Source organism: Cervus canadensis, chromosome 1 (assembly GCF_019320065.1).
Source record: "Cervus canadensis isolate Bull #8, Minnesota chromosome 1, ASM1932006v1, whole genome shotgun sequence".
Taxonomy (NCBI): Eukaryota; Metazoa; Chordata; class Mammalia; order Artiodactyla; family Cervidae; genus Cervus; species Cervus canadensis.
Window position 1 is genome coordinate 58624073 of NC_057386.1, and position 27770 is coordinate 58651842.

Sequence of the window (27770 nt, forward strand, 5' to 3'; positions counted from 1 at the left end):
TCCCAGTGCAGAACTAGGAAAAGACCAACAGATCATTTGTGTATTTTTGTTCCTTGTTCAGTGACAGATTCTACTGTATTTGGGTCCCAGGATTCAGTGATGGCATGAAGATTAATTTTTCTGATGCATTATGAAGATAATAAAGCCCTTACTTTTGAAAATGGTAAAGAAAATGCCTTCAATACCTGCCAAAGTCAAGATAGACTGAAACTGCTGAAGATTTCTGTAAGATTACATGAATATGAACACACTGAATTGCAAATGACTACTCATCTTCACTCACATCTGGGCAACAGGGCTCTCACAATTTGCCAACTTTTAACATGTGTATAATAGGTAGCTTTGTGCATACATAAAGACAGAGTGAGAATTAGAGGGAGAGAAAGTTTACAATATTGATATAGGGCACTCAACTAGATATGAATAAAGGGCACTGTATTCTGAGATATCCACATATTTTGCAGCATTTTAAGTGTTTCATCAGATGTTTGAATTTATATGGAATAGCTGTCCAACAGCATGTTGGTAAATTTTTCAGAATTTAGAATAGTTAAGTTCCTACTGTGACTAATTCTAGCAAATTTCCCTGGGACATTTATGGTCCTTTAGAGGTAGCAGGGGAAAGAGAGCAGGAAGCCTGATCTCATAAATGATCTTAAATTTTACTATACTGAAAACAATATGGCACTGACATAGGAATATAAATATAGTTTGGATAATCCAGAAAAATTGGAAAAAAATGTAATGTATAGGGAAACTTAATGTGTGATAAAAGTAACAGTCAATTTGGTCACATGATGATTTATTTAATTAACAATAATGGCATTATTCACTTTATGTCTGGGAAAAATCTTAAACCACTGTGTCATAGTATAAGATAAAATTGTAGAAATTATAACAATAAAATATTTTTAACATTTAGAAAAATGCTTATATACTCTAGTTGATTATGCAATATGAAATAATACAGAAAACACAGAATCTTATTCACAAAAAGATGTATAAATCCAGGCATATAAAATTTTTAAAAATGCCTAGATAACTGAATGCCAAAAATGAAGTTAAAAGTTAGGTAATAGGCTAGGAGGAAATATTGATAGTGTGTGACAGAGGGCTAATATTTCTAGAATCCAAATGATAGGTAAAAATCACATAAAAGCATAAATAGTCCAGAGAAAAATACATGAAGAATATGATCAAAAGAGAAATGAAAATAGCTAATGAGCATATGAAAAGATACTCATCCTTGGCTGTAGTTAAGAAGTGCAAATTAAATCAGTGAAATTCCATGCTTCCTGTTAGATTGCCATAACTAAATAAACAAATAGAGCCTATTATACAGAGTGAAGTAAGTCAGAAAGACAAAGACAAATATCATGGTATATTAACACACATATATGGAAATCTAGAAAATAGTACTGAGGATCTTACTTAGAGGGCAGCAAAGGAGAGAGGCAAGAAGAGGGTGGGATGATTTGAGAGAAAGTATTTAAACATTCATATCACCATGTTTTAAAATGATAGCCAGTGGGAGTTTGATGCATGATGCAGGGAACCCAAAGCAGGTGCTCTGTGACAACCTAGAGGGTTGGGATAGGGAGGGAGTTGGGATGGAGGTTTAAGAGGGAAGGGACATATGTATACCTATGGCCAATTCATGTTGATGTGTGACAAAAACCATCACAATATTATAAAGTAATTTTCCTCTAGTTAAAGTTTTTTTGTTTTTTTGTTTTTTTAAAAAAGAAAAATGTGCAACTCTCCCCCCCAAAATAAATAAGCAAATAGCATTCAGGGTCATGGAGATTATGGGGAAATGTAGCTGATAGGAACACAAGTATTCATAGACACTGCCAGTATCTTTTAAAGTTTTGAGGCAGCATCTATTAAAATAAAGCATGTGCATACTTTGGGAAAATATTGAAGGCAAAAGGAGAAGGAAGTGACACAGCATGAGATGGTTAGATAGCATCACTGACTCAATGGACTTAAATTTGAGCAAACTCCAGGAGATATGGAGGACACGGGAGCCTGGTGTGTTGCAGTCCATAGAGTCAAAAGGAGTCAGACATGACTTAGCAACTGAATAACAACATACTTTGTCTAAAAAACACTACTAATATGAAAAGTATGTTTGAAGTTATTTATTGCAGCATTAATTTTCGTTTCATAAAATGGAAATAAGCTTAATGTCTTTCATCTATGAAATGGGTTTAGAAAGGTAAGGTATATTCAACCTATGGAAGCTCTGTAGCCTTACACATGGAGGATATGTATACTGTTACTTGAAGCAAAATGTTTTTTTTTTTTTTTATAAGTGGAAATTCTCTATATGTATATGTATTTGAATGTGTTTGTATGAGCATGGTAAAAGATGTTAAATTGTTCACACCAATTACCTCAGAATTGTCATTGGAAGGGGGAAGAGGGAGATGATTACCTGTTTTATACACCTGTGTATTGTTTCACATGTTACTACAAAAGCATTACTTTGGTTCCTTTGTCTGTCTGGTTATTCCTTTATCTTAGACAAAAGAACTAATCCAAAATTCTAGTCCCTCTACTTACTGGATTGCAAAAGGGAATGGCAACCCACTCCAGTATTCTTACCTGGGAAATCCCATGGGCAGAGTAGACTGGTTGGCTACAGGCCATGGGATCACAAAAAAGTTGGACACAATTAAACAGCAGCAGCATCTACTTACTGGCTAAATGGTCTTGGAAAGTCACATAACCTCTTTAAGTCTAATTTTTTCTCATCTGAAAAACAGCAATTGTATTATCTCACAGAATTGTGGGGAGGATTAAGCAAAATAAGATATGTCCAGTTCCTAGCACAGAGCGAGGAAAACTCCCCTCTTCCTTTTACTTAACCCTCTGTTGATGTGTTTGTAGGGATGCAAGCCAGTTACCATGTTAGAACCAATTTCATACAGTAGGATGAAGCCACTGTACAAACAAATGATTCAACAAATTCTAAAGCTAAATTAAAATTATTTTCTTTGGTGATAAAACCATCTAGGATAACCTATATCACTGTTCATTCCCTTCATTCATCTAGACCTTAAGAGTTATAGATCTAACAATTAATCTCATATGGCCCATTAGAAGTATGAAATTAAGTTACCAATCCTATGACCTACACTGCTTCCTACTCTGAATTCAGGTTGGGTTGTGTGGGGATCTGAAAGCTTCCTCTCTTCCCCACCACCTGTTAAGGATATGGTAGCTCATGGTCTTTCTCCTACACAATAAAAAACTCTCCAAGTTGGAGAAGTCAGAAGATTCAATGGTTTAAAATCTCCCTGCATAATAGTTATTCAAATTCCAGCAATAATTTCTCTCAGTTTCTAGGAAAACTTTCATCTTTTAACTAGTATAAGACTTGCATGCTTTGCAGCTTCTGTTCATACTTTAGTGATGAATCCAAATGTCTCTTCTGCTAGAAAGGCTAATGCCAACACTTTAGGGAAGGATCAGAGTCAGTTTATTCCCCTGTCTCTATTTAGACTTTAATATTCACATGCCTAATTATAACACATGTTTTATTATAACATGATTTGTTAGCTTCCCACCATTAAAGGTCTCCATTAGAGTAGGGGCATTTAAAAAAACCTGGCTCATTGGAGATGTTCCATAATTTTTAGATGAACATCATTTTAAATGAATGGTATTAAGTGGAATATTTCCAACACTTTAGAGACTCCCAAGTGAGAGAAGGGGAAGCCCTAGTTAGAAGCCCTCCATGTAATATGCATCAGAATCCCAACAGTGGAAGAACAGTCCAGTGGCAAAGGAATTATTCAAAGCCAGTTCCCCTCATGATATAAATCTGAAATATGAAACGGGCCAGAAACCTGCAGCAGTCAGTGTTTCAAGCATGCTTATTAATAATGGCTCAAAGTGGAGATTTACTACAGTTGAGAATAAGGAAAGGGACAGTAAATCAGCTCTGGTGAGGAAAAAGCAAAGAAAAGTTCTTATTTAAACTATATTCATATGCTTTACAACCCTAAAATAGAAATTGCTGTATTGAAATGGAGCCTTTATTTGTAAGACTGAATTCACTGAAAATATGTTTTATGCTAGTATTCATTTTTTCCAACTTCCATTTGCTTTCCTTTGGCTGAAAAGTTGAGGACTTAGTTTATTGCTTGAAAGCAAAAGAAGGTTTTCTTAGTTGAATCTCTTCATCCCTTGTTTCAAATGATTACTTATAATGCTCTATTTGGCTTATGGGAAAATGTTGCTTTATTGACACACATGTTGAAGAGAATAGTTTTTAAAACATTCAATTAGTGTGCCTTCAAGTTAGAATTAAGTGTATATATATGTATATAAGTGTATGTATATATGTATATATGTATACATATATATATGTATATATATATATATATATATATATAGCAATAGGATTAGATTCTCATAAAAACCCAACTGTTGCTTAGAAACCAGTTCTTTTCCTATTCAAAACTACTCCAAGGGTCATCAGGCTCACTCTTGGTTGTATTCCAACCAAGGTAGATGCATGTGTTTACTTCATAAATCAGACCATAACACTCCCTTGGCCCAAATTCTTGGTTGCTTTCTAATAAAAATCCCTGTCCCTGGTAAAATGCAAATCCCTGTCCCTGATCTCCCCGGCCAAACTCATCTCATCTCATCTCATCTCATTTTTCTTCTCGTGTGGCTCATGAAGTTTAGATTAACTGACTTCCTCTTCACTGCTTGAACACATCAGTCTCTTCTCTGCTAAGACCTGTGCCTTTCCTCTGCCTTGAACACCCTCTCCCCTGCCATTCTTCCAAGAGTAACTGCTCTCAGTCCTTTGAGAGTCTGTTAGATGTCGCTCCCAAAGAAATTATTCCTTACCATTCTATCTAGGTTATCTCCCCATCCATACTATATTCTATAATTCATTACTGTTTTGTTTCTAGAACATACTTACAAGCAGTTCTAATTGCATGTATATGCATATATAAACTTGGAGATAAACAATAAGATGAACAGTATCTCCCATATTCCCCACTAAACTGCAGGATAATGAGAGCAGGAACCATATCTGTTTAATTTATTGCTGACTACCCAGAAATGATGACATTGCCTGGCATATAGTGTAGGTCCTCAGTAAGTATTTGCTGCAGGAATTCTCAGTATCAAGCCTAATGCTTGGCACACGATAGATTGCCAATAAACAGTGTTTAATTGAGTCTGTTTTGTTTCCATAGAATTTAGCAAGTCCCATAAATTCCATAAATTAATTCCAAGTGCCAAACTCCCTACCATAACAGCATGGTCTCTGGAAATTCTGCTGAAATGACAAATGACAATTCAGGACAGATGAATAAGGAGGATGCCTAAGAGCTCAATCTGACTCTAGAGATTCTTTTCTAGGATAGAAATGGCATCAAGGTAAATTTTAACTCTATCAGAATTAATCCCTCTAGTTCATTGTTCTCTCAAACTATTTCTTTCTAGTGGGAGTCTTTTGGTTTTATCTGGGGGTTACCATGATGTGTTAATAAACGAACTTGAGCTTTTTGTTTCACTTGTTTTTGAAAAAGCAGCTGATAGGTTTGACTTTGAGTTTTCCAAGACTCATGTTTTAAGCAGCTGAGATCACAGTCACTGCGCATCCTGTATAGCTCACTAGACCAAGAGCCAAGGACTATTGGGATTTGTAGTTTATGATACAATGACAGCATTAACACAGGGAAATGTTTTGGCAAGATAACAAATAGCTATGATGAAGCAGTTAAGTTCCATTTGTTTAGGCTCTGTGAAAATTAATTTGCAAAACTTTCTAAGTCTGGTGTGTGTTCTGGTGTCTGGTATGTAAATTAAAAGATTGTGTGAAAAGGATTCTAGAGATGATGCCATTCAAACATTTCAGACAAGTTCTCCACTAATTAATTTTCACTCTATTTTACTTTATTTGCATTCACATTTTTCTCAAAAGTAAGTTGTATCAATCCAGCCAGGAAAGGAGACCTCCATAGCCAATAAGCCACAATGACTGATGCTTTTTTAAAAATGGTAGAAAATTAAAATTTTGACTGGGAAAACCATGGGAGTTAGAAAAATAATTCAGCAGTGATTCTCTAAATTTGAAAATAGAAACTGTCCTAGCATTCTACAAAGACACTTCTCTTTCCAAGGGTAATATGAGGTGTTTATAAACCTGAAGGATAAAAAAATATGGAGCATAGTTAAGTATTAAAAGTCTAGGGATAACAGAGTTCTGCACAAATCCATAGAGGGAGAGTTTCTTACTCTGAATCTTGGAGCCTTAGTTCCTTTGCCCAGCTTTGCTCTGCAGGTAAGATCCACAGGCTAATTCCATGGCAGAAAGTGAAGAACTAAAGAGCCTCTTGATGAAAGTGAAAGAGGAGAGTGAAAAAGTTGGCTTAAAGCTCAACATTCAGGAAACTAAGATCATGGCATCCGGTCCCATCGCTACATGGCAAATAGATGTGGAAACAGTGGCTGACTTTATTTTTCTTGGCTCCAAAATCACTGCAGATGGTGATTGCAGCCATGACATTAAAAGACACTCCTTGGAAGGACAGTTATGACCAACCTAGATAGCATATTAAAAAGCCGAGACATTATTTTGTCAACAAAGGTCCGTCTGGTCAAGGCTATGTTTTTCCAGTGGTCATGTATGGATGTGAGAGTTGGGACTATAAAGAAAGCTGAGTGCCGAAGAATTGATGCATTTGAACTGTGGTGTTGGAGAACACTCTTGAGAGTCCCTTGGACTGCAAGGAGATCCAACCAGTCCATCCTAAAGGAGATCAGTCCTGGGTGTTCATTGGAAGGACTGATGCTGAAGCTGAAACTCCAATACTTTGGCCACTTGATGCGAAGAGCTGTCTCATTTGAAAAGACCCTGATGTTGGGAAAGATTGAGGGCAGGAGGAGAAGGGGATGACAGAGGATAAGATGGTTGGATGATGACTCAATGGACATGAGTTTGGGTGGACTCCGGGAGTTGGCAATGAACAGGGAGGCCTGGCGTGCTGTGGTTCATGGGGTTGCAAAGAGTCGGACACGACTGAGTGACCGGACTGAATAAGTATGGGCACCCCTTGCTTCTTTTTTCACAGCCTTCCTTTTCCCTAGAACCTAGATTAATACCACCTTTGTAGACTTATTCTAGGTCCTTTTTTCATCTGAGGTCCCTTGACTGGTTTGACACATTAATTGTGTCTCAGCACATACAGTGATTCTTAGAACATTGACCTCTTTCATCTGGACTAGTCCTGCTCTTCATGAGCAGTCATCCCAATTAGGTTTTCTTGGGGCCCTGCAGATGAAACACATCTTTTTTGCCTGAATTGAAAGCTTTTTCTACCCACCTATAGTTGAATGGTTTTCTAAAGTCCTAACTTTATTTGACATGATTGATATTTAAAGCAATTGATTTAAACTTTTGCACTTGAAATTGATTTTAACTGGAGTCTAGACATTAATGGACCTCTTGCTTTACAAAAAGAGAAATGGCAGTAAAAATTTTACAATGGCCACAACAACAACTTGACACTGAAACCCTGATTCTGGTAATCTGCTCATGTATGAAACCTGCTAGGGAGCAAGGGATTTCCAGCAGTTTGAGTCTTGAGACCTGAGTACTGATGCTTACTCTGTCCTTCCCTGCCTCTCCCTGGCTGGGTGGCTTTGAGCTGAGGACATTCCCTCCCCTTATGGCCTTCATTTCATTGTAGTCATTTAGGTTAGATGACTTCTAAGGTGGCTTCAGTTTCTGAAAGATCATTAATTTCTGGCTGATTTAAAATGAGCAATGCAGTGGCAAATAAACTTTGATACCCTTTCAGGAGTGAAACTAGTGGCACAGTTGAACAAGAAAGACTGGTTCTCAGTTGTCTAAGCATGCAGTTAGAACCAGACAAACAGGCTTCAGCAGCGAAGTGGATTTATAAAACTCTGAAACTTTTTGTCATAGAGAATGTCATGCCCAATAAAAGCAAATCAGATGTTCATGTAAAACTTCCACTGTTTGTGTTTTTATCGGGTACTTTTGGGGTGTGAAGTTTATTAATGAAATGCAGTAGCATCTGCCCACCCACGCTACCATAAAATAGCAGCACAATGCATTTATGGGTTTGGATTATTTTTGCTAATAATTTCCACACGAGTATTTAAAATGCAATCTGTGCCAGCTGTTGCTATGTTTATCACGCATCTGCCTTCCAAGGAAGGTCTCTAAGACATCTTAGGAAAGGGAATTGTATTAGTTTCCTGTTGTGGTTCTGACAAATAATAGCAACTTAGTGACATAAAATAACACATGTATTATCTTAAAGTTCTGGAGGTGAGAAGTCTGAAATGAGTCTCAGTGTCAGCAGGCTGGTATTCTTTTTGAAGGCTCTAGGGGAAGAATCTATTGCTTTGCCTATTCCAGCTTGTAGAGGCCAACTGTGTTCATTGGCTCATGTTTTCTTACTCCTCTCCTGACCTCTCTGACCTCTCTTTCCATCCTTAAATATTTTCTCTGTATCTGTGATCTTTATACACCTCTTTCTGAAAATAGACCCTTGTTATTATGTTGGGCCCAGATAATCCAGGTAATCTATGCATCTCAAGATGCTTATTAGTAATAATTAATAATCAATTAATTAGTTTTAGTAATTTCTGCCCAGTATATTTTACAACATAAGGTAACACATTCACAGGTTCTGGGGTTAGGATGTGGACATCTTTGGAAGAGTCTATTATTCAGCCTATGTCTAAGGCCATAGATACCAACAAAGGTCCAAGAAATAAATGACTATCTAAGGTAACACAGCTAATTTGTGGCAGTGCCATGAATATATCCCCAGGATCCTCACATTGGCCATGTTTATGTACATCACTGACAAAAACAGGTAGGAATATGCACTGATGGAGGCTTTATTTTTATAAAGCCTTTATTTTTATAAAGCTTTTATTTTTATAATCTTGAAATGATTGAGAAATAAGTATAAAATTATGTGAATTTAAAAGAGCACTTTAGAGATGATAGTTTATATTTTTAAATATATATTTTTAATGCAAGAGCTTCCTTAAAATTTTAATTTTCCTGGGTCATGGTACCTTCTAATGATAAAGTGATTTGCAGTGATAAAATAGCTTAAATAATGATGGGAAATGAAAGTGCCAAGGAACAACATATACATATTCTCCTATCTACTTCTTCCCCTCCTCGTCCTTCTCTTTCTCCTTATGAAACTCTGGTCATTGCTGCCATTTTGAAAATTTGTTATAACTGGAAAGCTAATTCAAACTTTGTAAATTGAAGGGAATGGAGGTACCAGAGGCTTATTACCATGGATTTATCCAAATTAAGTTATTTGCCATATTCCACAATAGTTCAGTTCAGTTCAGTTCAGTTGCTCACTCGTGTCCGACTCTTTGTGACCCCATGAATTGCAGCACGCCAGGCCTCCCTGTCCATTACAAACTCCTGGAGTTTACTCAAACTCATGCCCATCAAGTCAGTGATGCCATCCAGCTGTCTCATCCTCTGTCGTCCTCTTCTCCTCCTGCCCCCAATCCCTCCCAGCATCAGGGTCTTTTCCAATGAGTCAACTCTTCGCATGAGGTGCCCAAAGTACTGGAGTTTCAGCTTCAGCATCAGTCCTTCCAATGAACACCCAGGACTGATCTCCTTCAGGATGGACTGGTTGAATCTCCTTGCAGTCCAAGGGACTCTCAAAAGTCTTCTCCAACACCATAGTTCAAAAGCATTAATTTTTTGGAGCTCAGCTTTCTTCATAGTCCAACTCTCACATCCATATATGACCACTGGAAAAACCATAGCCTTGACCAGACAGACCTTTGCTGGCAAAGTAATGTCTCTGCTTTTTAATATGCTATCTAGGTTGGTCATCACTTTCCTTCCAAGGAGTAAGCGTTTTTTAATTTCATGGCTGCAGTCACCATCTGCAGTGATTTTGGAGCCCCCAAAAATAAAGTCTGGCACTTTTTCCACTATCTCCCCATCTATTTCCCATGAGGTGATGGGACTAGATGCCATGCTCTTAGTTTTCTGAATGTTAAGCTTTAAGCCAACTTTTTCCACTCTAATAAAGTCCACCTAATTTTGGTGTTGAAGCATTCTTCTAAGGCTCTAAGGAAATTGTTTTTATCTCTTCTCCCACTTCTACACAATAATTGCTGTAACAGTTAAAAGGGTTATAGAAGTTTGAATTTAGATGAGATTAGACATACTATCTAGTCCAATACTTTTCTCTTTCATAGTATCTTTGGCAGATATTTGCCATATTCCTCTCTTGCCTGTTTTCTTCACCCATGACATGGGAAGGAATGATGACTGCTGTAAGTTAAAAATTGTATTGAGTTCCTAAGAGAGTAGATATTTTTGAGAGGGTTGTGGCTCTTATTCTTTACTTCCTCTGCTGCAGGCTTTGGTGCCCCTCTTCTAGAGTTTTATACACAGTTGACTTAACTGTATACTGTTCCCTACCCCCAGTGTGGTAATTGTACTTACGTATATCTGCCTTCAAAATTAAACCTAACCCAGCGATGGACATGCAATAATAGTTCACTGTACTGCTGATGAATGTGGTAGATGGATGAATGAATGATGACCATATAATCTCAGAGGCATGACGCATGGATCCAGAGAGATACTAAGGGGGCAGGGAAAGGTTGAAGATACAGCTTCTGATTGTCACTGATATAAAATTAGTAGGTTAGCTACACTACTATTCTGCTAACTAAACAGAGTAAAATAGGACTGGAAATAGGACAGAAATTTATTTAATAGATTCTTTATTGTGACACTGAAGATAAGTGGATGGTTTCCTTTTGGATATTTCCATTCAGCACTCAATTCCATCCTTTTCTGCTTATCAATGAACACATTCTTCAGCTGCTGTTACATTAAGTCAAATTGCCAAGCTGTTTGGCCTTGATTGCATGCATGCATGCTCAGTTGTTCACTTGTGGCTGATTCTTTTCAACACTATGGACTGTACCCTGCCAGTCTCCCCCATCCATGGGATCCTCCAGGCAAGAATACTGGAGTGGGTTGCCATCTCCTCCTCCAGGGGATCTTCCTCATCCAGGAGTTGAACCTGAGTCCCTACATTGGCAAGTGGATTCTTTACCACTGAGCCACCAGAGAAGCCCCCTGATATTGATTGGGGGGGTTCATAAAATAATTCACTCCCTCAGTTTGGTCTTGACAACATATAACATAATACCTTGTATATGTTGAATGCTACTTTCTAGGACAAGGTTGATTCCTATATCATTCCTGTCAAACAAAGAAGCAAAGTATCAGCTCGGAGTTGCTAAATATTTAGTGCACCTCAGTATGAACAGATGATGTGACTGGTCTGTGCCATCTTCTTATTAAGGTATTAGTATTGATTGTACCCATCAAAGAGGCCACAGGATAAGTGAATCTGAAATAAGAATCTCTGATCTTAAGATATCATGAAGGTAAGACTTAGAGAAGCTGACCAACATTCAGGCCAGGAAACTGCCATAATGACACCCAAGGATGTCTATGGGTGGAAAACATTGTATAGTTCTCTGATTTTATGACTTTTGTGACATAGTTCTTATAATATTGTTTCCCCAGCCTTCCACCCAGCTTAATTCTACTTTTTTTTTTTTTTCCCCCTGTTTCTAGTTCCTTCTTTCTGGGGATTGGTGAACTCAGCTTGGAATCTTTGTTCTGTGGGGAAACGGCAGTCGCCAGTCAACATAGAGACTAGTCATATGATCTTTGATCCCTTTCTGACACCCCTTCGCATCAACACCGGGGGCAGGAAGGTAAGTAGCCATCTTGCTTCCATTGTGAAGTTGAGGATAGGGGAGATGTTGATTCTGAAAGCCAAACTTCTAGTCCTTGTTCTCTGTGATGAGTCTGTCTTTCCACCCAGGAGTAATATCACAGACTTCAGGTCTATTGCTAACAAATATGTCTTAATCATGCTTTTTCTCTCTACCAAGTCAATTTCCATGCTTCTGATTACTTCTTTGTACTCCCTGGATGTTTCCTGAGATCCTATCCCTTGGAAGCCCATGAAGGAAGGTCAGAAAACTGTTTGCCGCCCCTAAATATCATGCTGGGAAATTCTTCTTCTCAGAAACCTCTTTACTGGGGCTTCTTTTCACCTCAAAAAAGTGAAAATATTTTTATCAAAAGTAAAATCAGACATTTATCATGCTGTAAGGAAAAACAAACAACCACCACCTTAGGTGGTTTATGAGAAAATCAATAATTAATCTTACTAGGACTTCCTGGCTAAGAATCCTAGCTCCGATATAGAAATCCTGAACTATCATTCCTATTCTCACACCAACATCCCTCCTTTCTTCTCCCCCAACCCATGATAAGCTCCTCCTTAATTTATAGAAGAGTATAATGTCCATGGGGTCTTCTCATTACAGGAACCTAGCATTTCTTTAACTACCTTTTACTGTTGAGTAGGCTGTTGAAAGTGGGAAAAAAAAAAAAAAAAAAAACATACATAAAATTGTGTTTGAAGGTGACTTACTATTGTGAACTCAAGAGAAATGGAAAATCATTTATGTGCAAGAAACTGTGGTTAAAATTATGGATAACTTTTGCTATTACTAGTAACTGATTTTCCAGGGTTTAGGCTCCTTGAGGTCTGATTTCTACACCCCTTATGCAGTCGGTTCACCTTGATTACCACAAGTTTGTAAGAAATCTTTTGGCTTTCTGACATTTTTTTTTTCTTGTCATGTAGTTTTCACACATATACAGAAAAGTCAAATGGCCCATCAAAATGCTGTTAGCAACTTCGATTCAGGTCACAAGGCAAGTTTTGAAAGATCTTCTTGTGATTTAGCTAAGTAGTGTTTGTATGCTGTTTTAAATATGACTTAGGAAGCATTTTTATAAAAAAAATCCTATAAAAAGGACCTTATAAAAAGGGTCATGTAGTTTATTGTTCTGATTCTGTAAAAAACTAACCTGCCTTAATTATTCTTCCATTTGCAGTTGTATTTTTGCAAACCCTAAGGGGAACTTGAATTGGGTGCAATATATAACTTTCTCTAAAAAGTTGATCATTCAAGTCATCATAACCATGTATAGGTTCCCTGACCAGTGTATTAAAAAAGACAAATTTGAGTATTCAATCATTCTTTCTTTCTTGAAGAGGATGATTGAGGGAATAACTGTACCCCAGGCAAAGTGAAAATTTTTAAAAAAGTAACCATACACACACACAAAGTAGACAGAAGGTTGGTACCTGAATTCCAGAGATTACCTGAAAGATGGCCAGAAAGGCTGAAGCAAAGAGACTGAAGAGGAGTTGATGAGGAAATAAATATGGAAGAGTAATGTGAGATGAGATCCTGATGCCATGTTAAAGAACTGAATTTTTTCATAAGGGTATGCAAGGATTTAAAACATTATTGGGTAGATAGTACATAGCGGGTGGAATGGAATAGGAATTAAGCTAACAAAAATAGTGAATATGTACATTTCATTTTTCATCATACCATCTTAGAGGAAAACCTTAATGTGAAAGAAATTAAAAAACAAAACAAAATTAAGACAACTTCTCTCTAAAATGTATTGTAAAAAAAGAGAATGAGAGATAGCTGGAGTTAAAAATCATTCATAAATTATGTTGCTTTTCAGTGTTTTTTGTTATTATGTAATTTTTAAAGTATATTTTCAATTTAATAAAGTGTGCCTGATTCCCGTCAACTTTTAAGTGCATTGGAGTTTGGAGTTTTGAAATACTTCCTTTTGATGGTGTTAACTTTATATCTGGCATGATTTGTGTTGTCAGCTGTTAGAACAGCTGAGAATTGTCTGATGATATCCTTTGAATTTGTGAAAGGTCAAAAGTAAAATACAGATGGTAGTTGGATAATCTAAGGGGTAATAAAATACCTAAACTTGATAGACAATAGTTAAATCATGCTTGCAATCTTTTAAGAGATGCTTCTTCATGAATTGGGGTTTATTTTGGAAGTGAGGATTCAAATCAGTGGTTCTGAATTTAGTTTTTCCTCAAAGAAACGTGTATCTAACTCAGAAGGTTTAAAAATTTCCCTGAAAGATTAGGTTTTGTAGAATTTGGGAAAGCTGCCACATTTTGAAGCCTAAGATCAGCTGGGTATCAATATGCAAAATCCATCCCAGTCATCATGTGTTTTATTTCACACTTTTATCCGTGAGCATCATTCTTGCTCATGTTTAAATGAACCGGGTTTACAAACCCATGAAGCCGCTTTGATGCAGTACCTGACAGTGTTGCTATGTTTGTTTGAACATATTTGATCTGGCATAAGGCTCAGATGATGAACTGCAGGTTTTAGTTTTTTGTTTTTCTGCTTTTTGTTTTCGTTTTGTTTTTTGTTAGGGCTGAAATTCAATGTGAACACAGGAATGTAGAGAGTAATAATAGATGGAAATCAAAGTATAATCATGCCTTAATATAATAAAAGGTATTTATCATATGTAAAATATGATTTCTTTTACCTTTCAAGTTGCTTATTTACAATGGTAGTTTTTAAGCAATGGTACTTTTTATTCCAGTTGTTCATATCTGACACATAGGACTCTTATGGACAAAATCCAAAACAAGCATACTTTCAAACATTACTCACACATGGTTGCATTGCATATGCATGTAAGAATCCTATTTTGGGGAGAAATGTTGCCAAGATGGAGGAATAGGAAGACCCTGAGCTTACCTCCTCCCATGGGTACACCAAGTTACAATTACAGAGCAACTATCAACAGGAACCTCAGGACTAGCTGAAAGATTTTCTGCAACTGAAGATATAAATAAAGAGCTGCAATGAAATGGATATGAGGAGTAAAGACATAATACAGTCAAGACCCATACCCCTTTCTAAGCAACCCATAAACAGGAGAACAATAACAAATGCAGAGCTTCTCTCCAAGGAGAGAGAGGTCCAAGCCCCACGTTAAGCTCACCAACTAAGGTGTCCTGTACCAAGAAGATGAGCTCCCAGAATGTATGGCTGTGATGGTCAACAAAGAAGTTGGCCCTGACACAACAGAAAGTGCCACATAGAGGGCACTCTTAGAGCATAGAGCTCTGCTGACCAGAAGGGAATGTGTTCATAGCCTCCATAGAGTATCTCCTACATGAGTCCACTTCTCCAAAATCAGGTAATCAAATTGTCTAACACTAGAAATAAATACAGAAAATAGGCAAAGTAAGGAGGTAGAAATATGTACTAAAGAGGGAACAAGACAAAAATCTCAGGAAAAAATGTTAACAAAATGGAGATAAGCAGTCTACAGCCATTGAGATACTCAGTGATCTCAGGAGAAGAAAGGAAGAACACAGTGAGAAGTGTAACAATTAGAAAATGTAAAGAAACAAATGGAACTGAAATCTAATTTAAAAATACAATTTAAAAAATATTAAATTTAAAAATCAATTTAAAATTTAAAATACGGTGGAAGGAATCACATTAGATTAAATGATACAGAGGAATGGATCAGTTAACTGGAAAAGAGCAGTGGGAGTCACCCTAACAGAACAAAAAAAAGCTTAAAAAAATAATTATAAAATGGAGGTAGTTTAATATACTTCTGAAACAACATCAATCACTCTATTATTCTAGTGGACTGAAGGAAAAGAGAGAGAGAAAGGGGCAGAGAACTTATTTGAAGACACAATAGCTGAAAACTCCCCTACCCTGTGAAAGGAAACAGATTCAGGTCCACGGAGCAAAGGAGTTCCAAATAAGATAAAACAAAAGAGGGCCACACTAAGACACTGTAATTAAAATTGCAAAATATAAAGTTAAAGATAGAATATTAAATGTAACAAGATAAAAGCAACTAGTTACATATAAAGGACTTCTCATAAGTCTATACACTGATTTTTCAGCAGAAACTGCATAGGCCAGAAGGGAGTGTCACAATATATTTAAAGTGATTAGATTAGGAAAAAACGTATAAATGAGAATATTCTACCCAGCAAGACTATCATTCAAATTTGAAGGTGACAAAAAGAGTTTTAGAGACAAGAAAAACAAAAAAGAGTTCAGCACTACTAACTGTCTTACAAGATATGTTAGAGGGACTTATCTAAGCAGAAAAGATGACAACTAAAAATACGAACATTGCAAAAGGAAAAATCTCATTGGCAAAGGAAAATATACTATAAAGAAAAGAGATCAACCATTTATAAAACTAGCTATTTTTTTTGTTGTTACGTGAGTAAATTGTGTCCGACTCTTTGTGACCTCATAGACTGCAGCACATAAGGCATCCCTGTCTTCATCTCCCAAAGCTTGCTCAAACTCAAGTCCTTTGAGTCAGTGATAGGATCCAACCATTTCAGCCTCTGTTTTCCCCTTCTTCTCATGTCTTCAAACTTTCCAAGCATCAGGGCCTTTTGGAACAAATTGGCTCTACACAACAGATAACCAAGATTTGGAGCTTCAGCATCAGGCCTTCCAGGGAATATTCAGGTCTGATTTCCTTTAGGATTGACTGGTTTGATCTCCTTGGAGTCCAAGGGACACTTGAGTCTTCTCCAACACCACATTTCAAAAGCATCATGTCTTATTTTGCACTCAGACTTCTTTATGGTTCAACTTTCACATCCATACATGACTACTGGAAAAACCATAGCTTTGACTAGACGGATGTTTGTCGGCGAAGTAATCTCTCTGTTTTTTAATATGCTGTCTAGATTGATCATAACTTTTCTTCCAAGGAGCAGACTTCTTTAAATTTCATGATTGCAGTCACTGTCTCCATTGATTTTTGAACCAAGAAATTAAAGTCTGTCACTATTTCCAGTGTTTCCCATCTATTTGTCATTAAGTGATGGGACTGATGCCATGATCTTAGTTTTTTTTTTTTTTTTTTTTAATGTTGAGTTTTAAGCCATCTTTTTCACTCTCCTCTTTCACTTTCCTCAAGAGGCTCTTTAGTTCTTCTTCACTTTCTGCCATGAGGGTAGTTCCATCTGCATATCTGAGGTTATTGATATCTCTCCTGGCAATATTGATTTGAACTTGTGCTTCATCCAGCCCAGCATTTCACTTCATGTACCTCTGCACAGAAATTAAGTAAGCAGATGACAATATAGAGCCTGACATACTTCATTCCCAATTTGGAACCAGTCTGTTGTTCCATGTCCAGTTATAACTGTTGCTTCTTGACCTAAATATAGGTTTCACAGGAGGCAATTAAGGTTGTCTTGTATTCTCATCTTTTTAATAGTTTTCCACAGTTTGTTGTGATCCACATAGTCAAAGGCTTTAGCATAGTCAATGAAACAGATGTAGATGGTTTTCTGGAATACTCTTGCTTTTTCTGTGATCCAATGGATGTTGGCAATCTGATCTCTGGTTCCTCTGAGCTTTCAAAATCCAACTTGAACATCTGAAAGTTCTTCATTCATATACTTTTGAAGCCTAGTTGGAGAACTTTGAGCTTTACTTTGCTAGCATGTGAAACGAGTGCAACTTTGTGGTAATTTCAGCATTCTTTGGCATTGCCTTTCTTTGGAATTGGAATGAAAACTGACCTTTTCTAGTCCTATGGCCACTGCTCAGTTTTCCAAACTTGCTGACATATTGTGTGCAGCACTTTAACAGCATCACCTTTTAGGATTTGATGTAGCTCAACTGGAATTCCATCACCTCCACTACCTTTGTTCATTGTGATGCCTCCTAAAGCCCACTTGACTTCATACATCAAGATGACTGGCTCTAGGTGAGTGATCACACTATCATGGTTATCTGAGTCATTAAGATCTTTTTTTGTATAGATATTCTGTGTGCCTCCCACCTCTTCTTAATATCTTCTGCTTCTTTTAGGTCCATATAGTTTCTGTTCTTTCTTGTGCACATCTTTGCATGAAATGTTCCACTGGAATCTCTGATTTCCTTGAGGAGGACACTAGTGTTTCCCATTTTATTGTTTTCCTGTATTTCTTTGTACTGTTCACATAAGAAGGCCTTTTTATCTCTCCTTGCTATTCTTTGGAACTCTGAATGCTTTGGAATTCAGATGGGTATATCTTTCGTTTATGCCTTTGCCTTTCACATCTCTTCTTTTCTCAGCTATTTTTAAGGCCTCCTCAGACAACCATTTTGCTTTTTTGCATTTCTTTTTCTTGGGGATGGTTTTGATCACTGCCTCCTGTACAATGTTACATACCTCCATCCATAGTTCTTTAGGCACTCTGTCTATCGGATCTAATCCCTTGAATCTACTTATTATTTCCATTGTATAATCGTAAGGGATTTGATTTAGGTCATACCTGAATGGCTTAGTTGTGTTCCCTACTTTCTTCAATTTACATCTCAATTTTGCAATAAAGAGTTCATAATCTGAGACACAGTCAGCTCCAAGTCTTGTTTTTGCTGTCTGTATAGAGCTTCTACATCTCTGGTTGCATGGAATATAATCGATCTGATTTTGGTATTGACCATCTGGTGATGTCCAAGTGTAGGCTTCTCTCTTGTGTTGCTGGAAGTGTATGTTTGTTATGACCAGTGTGTTCTCTTGCTAAAACTGTTAGCCTTTGCCCTGCTTCATTTTGTACTCTAAGGCCAAAGTTGCCTGTCACTCCAGGTACCTCTTGACTTCCTACATTTTCATTCTAGTCCTCTATGATGAAATACACACTTTTTTTTTTTTTTTATGTTACTTCTGGAAAGTTAGTAGGAAAGTTAAAAGGCAAAAGGAGTGAATTTATCTATATCTATAATAAGTAGTTAAGAAATACACAAACCAGAAAGCTATACAATGTGGTGTGAAAAATTAAGTATGGGGGGTAAAAAAGGAAGGTTATTACAATGCATTTGAAGTGAAGAACTCATCATCTTAAAATAATCATATATTGCTATATAAAAACTTCATGGTAACCACAAACCAAAAATTGATAGCAGATACACACACAAACACACACAATAAAGGAATCCAAGCATAGTGCTAAATATTGTCACCAAATCTCAAGGGAAGAGATCAAAAGAAGAAAGGAACAAATAAGAACCACAAAAGACAATCCCAAAATAATTTTTTAAAAATGGTGATGCTGATTCAAAGACCCCGAGGGATAGGATGGGGAGGGATGTGGGAGGGGGGATCAGGATGGGGAACACCTGTAAATCCATGGCTGACTCATGTCAATGTATAGCAAAAACCACTACAATATCGTAAAGTAATTAGCCTCCAACTAAAAATAAATGAAAAAAAAAAAAAAAATGGTGACGCTTGCATTCAGTTCAGTTCAGTTCAGTCGCTCAGTCGTGTCTGACTCTTTGCAACCCCATGAATCGCAGCCAGGCCTCCCTGTCCATCACAGACTCCCAGAGTTTACTCAAACTCATGCCCATAGAGTCGGTGATGCCATCCAGTCATCTCATCCTCTGTCGTCCCCTTCTCCTGCCCCCAATCCCTCCCAGCATCAGGGTATTTTCCAATGAGTCAACTCTTCTCATGAGGTGGCCAAAGTACTGGAGTTTCAGCTTCAGCGTCAGTCTTTCCAATTAACACCCAGGACTGATCTCCTTTAGGATAGACTGGTTGGATCTCCTTGCAGTCCAAGGGACTCTCAAAAGTCTTCTCCAACACCATAGTTCAAAAGCATCAATTTTTCGGTGCTCAGCTTTCTTCCCAGTCCAACTCTCACATCCATATATGACCACTGGAAAAACCATAGCCTTGACCAGATGGACCTTTGTTGGCAAAGTAATGTCTCTGCTTTTTTTTTTTTTTTTTTTTTTAGCTGTAAATTATTTGTTTTATTTTTTTATGTGGAAGTGTAGTACTTAACTCAATATGTCCAAAAGGTTTCGAAAAATCAGGATGTTACTACTCTCTAACATAATGTTTTTCTTTTCTTTTTTTTTTTTTTTTCTAATTTTTTATTAGTTGGAGGCTAATTACTTCACAACATTTCAGTGGGTTTTGTCATACATTGATATGAATCAGCCATAGATTTACACTTATTCCCCATCCCGATCCCCCCTCCCACCTCCCTCTCCACCCGATTCCTCTGGGTCTTCCCAGTGCACCAGGCCCGAGCACTTGTCTCATGCATCCCACCTGGGCTGGTGATCTGTTTCACCATAGATAGTATACATGCTGTTCTTTTGAAACATCCCACCCTCACATTCTCCCACAGAGTTCAAAAGTCTGTTCTGTATTTCTGTGTCTCTTTTTCTGTTTTGCATATAGGGTTATCGTTACCATCTTTCTAAATTCCATATATATGTGTTAGTATGCTGTAATGTTCTTTATCTTTCTGGCTTACTTCACTCTGTATAAGGGGCTCCAGTTTCATCCATCTCATTAGGACTGGTTCAAATGAATTCTTTTTAACGGCTGAGTAATATTCCATGGTGTATATGTACCACAGCTTCCTTATCCATTCATCTGCTGATGGGCATCTAGGTTGCTTCCATGTCCTGGCTATTATAAACAGTGCTGCAATGAACATTGGGGTGCACGTGTCTCTTTCAGATCTGGTTTCCTCAGTGTGTATGCCCAGAAGTTGGATTGCTGGGTCATATGGCAGTTCTATTTCCAGTTTTTTAAGAAATCTCCACACTGTTTTCCATAGCGGCTGTACTAGTTTGCATTCCCACCAACAGTGTAAGAGGGTTCCCTTTTCTCCACACCCTCTCCAGCATGTATTGCTTGTAGACTTTTGGATAGCAGCCATCCTGACTGGCGTGTAATGGTACCTCATTGTGGTTTTGATTTGCATTTCTCTAATAATGAGTGATGTTGAGCATCTTTTCATGTGTTTGTTAGCCATCTGTATGTCTTCTTTGGAGAAATGTCTGTTTAGTTCTTTGGCCCATTTTTGAATTGGGTCATTTATTTTTCTGGAGTTGAGCTTCAGGAGTTGCTTGTATATTTTTTGAGATTAATCCTTTGTCTGTTTCTTCATTTGCTATTATTTTCTCCCAATCTGAGGGCTGTCTTTTCACCTTACTTATAGTTTCCTTTGTAGTGCAAAAGCTTTTAAGTTTCATTAGGTCCCATTTGTTTATTTTTGCTTTTATTTCCAATATTCTGGGAGGTGGGTCATAGAGGATCTTGCTGTGATTTATGTCGGAGAGTGTTTTGCCGATGTTCTCCTCTAGGAGTTTTATAGTTTCTGGTCTTACATTTAGATCTTTAATCCATTTTGAGTTTATTTTTGTGTATGGTGTTAGAAAGTGTTCTAGTTTCATTCTTTTACAAGTGGTTGACCAGTTTTCCCAGCACCACTTGTTAAAGAGGTTGTCTTTTTTCCATTGTATATCCTTGCCTCCTTTGTCAAAGATAAGGTGTCCATAGGTTCGTGGATTTATCTCTGGGCTTTCTATTCTGTTCCATTGATCTATATTTCTGTCTTTGTGCCGGTACCATACTGTCTTGATGACTGTGGCTTTGTAGTATAGTCTGAAGTCAGGCAGGTTTCCTCCAGTTCCATTCTTCTTTCTCAAGATTACTTTGGCTATTCGAGGTTTTCTGTATTTCCATACAAATTGAGAAATTATTTGTTCTAGTAATGTCTCTGCTTTTTAATATGCTATCTAGGTTGGCCATCACTTTCCTTCCAAGGAGTAAGTGTCTTTTAATTTCATGGCTGCAGTCACCATCTACAGTGATTTTGGAGCCCAAAAAAATAAAGTCTGACACTATTTCCACTATCTCCCCATCTATTTCCCATGAGGTGATGGGACCAGATGCCATGATCTTAGTTTTTTGAATGTTAAGCTTTAAGCCAACATTTTCACTCTCCTCTTTCATTTTCATCAAGAGGTTTTTTAGTTCCTCTTCACTTTCTGCCATAAGGGTGGTGTCATCTGCATATCTGAGGTTATTGATATTTCTTCCGGCAGTCTTGATTCCAGCTTGTGCTTCATCCAGCCCAGCGTTTCTCATGATGTACTCTGCATGTAAGTTAAATAAGCAAAGTGACAATATACAGTCTTGACGTACTCCTTTTCCTATTTGGAACCAGTCTGTTGTTGAACCATAGTTAACAATAATTATCTTAAAGTTAAATGCACCAAATGTTTCAATCAGAAGTCATACAGTGGGTCAATCAGTCAGTCAGTTCAGTCACTCAGTCGTGTCCGACATATAAAAATAGAAATACACAGTCCAGAATCTATGATATCCAACTAAAGCAGTTCTAAGAGGGAAGTTGGTAGTGATGCAGCTTTTTTTCAGTAAACAAAGAACGACAAAACCCTGAAATAAACAACCCATCTGTACATCTAATGGAACTAGAAAAAGAAGAAAAAAATGAAGCTAGTAGAAGGAAAGAAATAACAAAAATCAGAGCAGAAATAAAATAGAGAAAAGCAATGGTTTTCTTTGAAAATACAAGCAAAACTGGTAAACTTTAGCAAGAATCATCAAAAAAGAGAGATGAGCCAAAGCAATAAAATCAGAAATAAAAAAGAGTGAAAGTCAAACTGACACCACAGTAATGCAAAGATGTAAAAACACCTTATGAACAATTATATGCCAACAAAATGGATAACTTAGAAGAAATGGATACATTTCTAGAAATGAATAATCTCCTAAACTGAATTAGGAAGAAATTGGAAATATGAGCAGACTGATTATCAGTAATAAAATTGAATCAGTAATTAAACAATTCCCAGCATACAAAGTGGCTTCACAGATGAACCAGATGGCTTCACAGCTGAATTATACCAAGCATTTAAAGGAGAGTTAACAACTATCTTTTTCAAGCTATAGAAAATAATTGAAGTGAAAGGAAGACCTTTGAATTCGCTCTATGAGATCAATATCACCCTGATACCAAAAGCAGAGGAAGACTCCATGAAAAAAGAAAGTATAAAATATCACAGTGATGAAAATAGGTGGAAAATTTCTCAACAAAATATTAGCAATCCAAATTCAATAATATATTGAAAGGATCATGCACCATGATCAAGTGGACTCTGTCCCAGGGATTCAAGCATGACCCAATATCTACAAATTAATCAACATGATATACCAAATTAACAAAACAAAGAATGAAAAATCATATGACCGTCTTAATAGATGCAGCAGAAGCCTTTAACAAAATTCAACAACCATTTATGGTAAATACTACCAACAATGTGTGTCTAGAGGCAATATAGCACAACACAATAAGGGCCACATATGATGAGCCCACAGCTAATATCATGCTCAATGGTAAAAAGCTGAAAACATTTCCTGTAAGATCAGGAAGAAGATAAGGATGCCCTCTATCACCACATTGTTGGACGTTCTAGCCACAGCAATCAGAGAAGAAAAATAATGAATTCAAATTGGAAAAGAAGAAGTAAATCTGCCACTATTTGCAGCTGACATGATAGTATATAGAAACAATCTTAATGACACCAACAAAAAATGAGAACTAAAAAATGAGTTCATTAATGATCCAAGATATATTGTCAGTATACAGAACTGTGTTGCATTTCTGTAAACTAACATCAGAAAAAGAAATTGAGAAAACAACCCCATTTACAGCTGCTTGAAGAAAATAATATACTCAAGAATAAATCTAATCAAAAAGGTACAAGATCTATACACGAAATGCTGGAAGACATTTACTAAACTAATTGAACATGACAAAAACAATTGGGAAGATATACCGTATTTGTGGGTTGGAAGAATTAATATTGTCATAATGACTATACTACCTAATCAATCTACAGATTCAACACAATCCCTATCAAAGATACCAATGGCATTTTTCATAAAACCAAAACAAATAATTATTGCTAAATTTGTATGGAAACACAAAAGACCTCAAACAACAAAAACAATCTTGGAAAAAAGGACAAATCAAAATATTATGGTACTGGCACAAAAACAGAAGCATAGATCAATGGGACAGAATAGAAAGTTCAGAAATAAATCCATGCACCTGTGGTTAATTAATCTATGAAAAAGAAAACAAGAATAAACTATGGAGTAAGACAGCGTCTTCAGTAAATAACATTGGGTAAACTGAGCAACTCCATACTAAAGAGTTAAAGGAAAGTATTTTCTTACACACTATACAGAAATAAATCCAAAGTGGATTAAAGACCTAAATGTAGAATCATAAAGCACAAAACTCCTAGAAGAAAGCATAGGTAATGTATTCTTTGACATTGGCCTGAGCAATATTTTTTTTGCATATGTCTCCTTAGGTAAGGGAAACAATGAAAAATTAAACAAATCAGAGTACGTGAAACCAAAAAGCTATTGCATAGAGATCAAAACTCTCAACAAAATGAAAAGGCCACTGGCTTAGTAGGAGAAGATATTTGCAAATGATATATCTGATGAGGGTTGATATTCACAATATACAGAGTACTTTTATAACTCAACATTAAAAACAACAACAACAACAGAAATCCATTTTTTTTAAAAAACACAGAGAACCTGAACAGACATTTGCCCCAAGAAGACACATAGATAGCCAACAGATACATGAAAAGATGCCAAACATCACTAATCATCAGAGAAATGGAAATTAAACCCACAATTCTACTTCTGAGTATTTTTACAAAGACAACCAAAATTCTAATTTGAAAAGATATATGCATCTCTATATTTATGGCAGCATTGTTTACAATAATCAAGATAATTGAAGCAACCTAAGTATCCATCTTTAGATACATGAAGGAGATAAGGTATGTATGTACAATGGAGAGCCATAAAAGGGAGTGGTATTTTGGACCTAGAGTGCATTATGCTAAATGCAATAAGTCACATAAAGAAAAATACCATGTGATTTCATTTATATATGGAATCTAAAAAAGAAGAGAAATGAACAAACGTTAAAAAAACAAAACAAACAAACAACAAAAAAGAACACAGATCAGACGAATAGAGACAGAGAACAAATTGGTAGTTACCAGAAAGCAAATTGGTGGAGGGATGAGTGAAATAGCTGAGGGTGATTCAATGTACAAAATTCCAATTACAAAATGAGTCATACAGTGAAATGTATAATGTGGGAAATATAGTCAATTATATTTTAACATCTTTGTATGGTGACTGATGATAACTAGACATATCATGAGGATAATTTTTAATGTACTGAAATATCAAATCAACATTTTGTTACTTGTAACTAACAAGTTTATTTTATGTCAATTAGAAAAATAGTATGTAGACACTTGAAGGAAATGCATCAAAATGCTAATGATGTTTGTCTCTGCAGAGATGGGGATTATAGGTGATTGTTTTTGCTTTGTTTTCTTATATATGTTGTTACCTTCAATGAAAATCTATTTCTTGTAAAATTATAAACAAGACAATAAATGTCATTAAAGATTAAAAGTGAACATAGATATATAGAAGTTAAATGGAGGTTGAAGTGAAGTGAAGTGAAGTTAAAGTCGCTCAGTCATGTTTGACTCTTTGCAACCCCACAGACTGTACAGTTCATGGAATTCTCCAGGCCAGAATAGTGGAGTGGATGGCCTTTCCCTTCTCCAGGGGATCTTCCCAACTCAGGGATTGAACCCAGGTCTCCCACAATGCAGGTGGATTCTTTACCAGCTGAGCCACCAGGGAAGCCCAAGAATATTGCAGTGGGTAGCCTATCCCTTCTCCAGGGGATCTTCCCGACCCAGGAATCGAATCAGGGTCTCCTGCATTGCAGGCAGATTCTTCACCAACTGAGATATTAGGGAAGCCCTATGGAGGTTATTTGAATTAAATAACTATTTTGCCATAATTATGGAAATCATTAACTGTCAAATCAGTCATTTGGCATTAATTTTTCCAATTTGATTTTTATTTTATACTGAGGTTTGGGTGATTTACACTGTGGTGTTAGTTTTAGGTGTATAGCAAAGTAATTTGGGTGTTCATATACATATACCCAGTCTTTCTCAGATTCTTTTCCAATGTATCAATAGATTATAAGAGAATATTGGGTAGAGTTCCCTGTGCTTCACAACAGATCCTTGTTTGTTGTTTTATATATAATGGTGTGTATATGTTAATTCCAAACTCAAAATTTATTCCTCCTCTGTCTGCTTTTCCACTTTGGTAACCATAAGTTTGTGTTGGAAGCCCATAATCTGGTTATATTTTGTAAATAATTCATTTGTACCATTTTTTTTTTTTACATGCCACCTATAAGTGATATTTCTTTTTCTCTATCCGACTGACTTCACTTAGTATGATAATCTCTAGTTCGTTCCATGTTTCTGCAAAGGACATTATTTCATTATTTTTTTATAGCTGGGTAATATGCTACTATATATGCATGCAACATCTTCTTTATCCAGTCTGTTGTCAATGGCTATTTAGTTTGCTTCTATATCTTAGCTATTGTTTTTAGTGCTGTTATGAACTTTGGAGTGCATATATCTTTTTGAATTATGCTTTTCTCTGGATCAGTGCCCAGGAGTGGGATTGCTGAAGGATTTGGTAAGGGGGTGAGAGAGGATGAGATGGTTGTGTGGCATCTTTGGAGAAGTGTTTATTTAGGTCTTCTGTCCATCTTTTGATTGGTCTGTTTCTGGTTTTGTTTTGTTTTATTTTGTAATATAGAGCTTCATGAGCTGTTTGTATATTTTGGAGATTAATCCCTTGTAGGTCATTTAATTTGTAAATATTTTCTCCCATTCTGCAGGTTGTCTTTTCATTTTGTTTAGTCTTGAGTACTGTTATTTTGTCTCCTCAGGTAGGTTTATTCGTAGATATTTTATGCTTTTTGAAGTGATGGTAAAATGGATTATTCCTTTTGCTTCACAAAAGCTTTTAAGTTTAATTAGGTCTCACTTGTTTATTTACTAAAAGTTTAATTATTTTAATTAATTTAAAGTTAGATCCAAAAAGATATTGCTGCTATTTATGTCAAACAGTGTTCTGCTTATGTCTTCCTCTAAGAGTTTTGTAGTTTCTGGTCTTACATGTAGGTCTTTTATCCATTTTGAGTTTATTTTTGTGTATGATATTAGAGAATGTTCTAATTTCATTCTTTAACATGTAGCCATCGAGTTTTCCCAGGATCACTTACTGAAGAGACTTTTCTCCATAATATATTCTTACCTCCTTTGTCATGGATTAGGTGACAGTTAGGGCATGACTTTATCTCTCGACTTTCTATACTGTTCCATTACCAGTACCATTTTTTATTTTATTTTTTTTCTTTTTGCTGCACCATACAGCATGTATCAAACTGTTTTGGTTACTGTAACTTTGTAGTATAGCCTGAAGTCAGAGAGAATGGGTGCTCCAGCCCCCTTTTTCTTTCTTATAATGATTGCACTTTTCTGGATTTTTTTGTGTGTTTCCATACAAATTTAAGATTTTACTTTTTTTGTTTAGTTCTATGAAAAAATGCCATTGGTAATTTGATAGGGGTTGCATTGAATCTGTAGATTATTTTGGGTAGTATAGTCATTTTGACAATATTGATTCTTCCAGTCAAAGAAAACATCTCCCCATCTGCTTGTGTCAGATTTTATTTGTTTCATCAGTATTATAGTTTCCAGACAGTTATTTTGTCTCTTTAGGTAGGTTTATTCCTAGATATTTTATGCTTTTTGAAGTGGTGTTAAAATGGATTATTTCTTTAATTTCTCCTTCTACTCCCTTGTTGTTAGTGTATAGAAATGCAAAAGATTTTTTTGTATTAATTTTTTATCCTGCAACTTTACCAAATTCATTGATGAACCCTAGTAGTTTTCTGGTAGCATCTTTAGGATTAACTTTGCATAGCATCATGGCATCTGTGAACAGTGACAGTTTTACTTTTTTTCCAATTTTGATTCATTTCTTTTTTTTCTCT

General features: G+C 36.3%; 1 protein-coding gene across 3 annotated transcripts in view; it reads left to right on the plus strand.

The window, feature by feature from the left end:
* Positions 1–27770, plus strand: part of CA10 (carbonic anhydrase 10) — an 830820-nt gene that overhangs the window by 319301 nt on the left and 483749 nt on the right. For all 3 annotated transcript variants that reach the window (XM_043483745.1, XM_043483762.1, XM_043483751.1), the window contains exon 3: positions 11666–11808. In XM_043483745.1, the coding sequence (XP_043339680.1) occupies positions 11666–11808 (143 nt within the window). The remainder of the gene's footprint in view (positions 1–11665; positions 11809–27770) is intronic.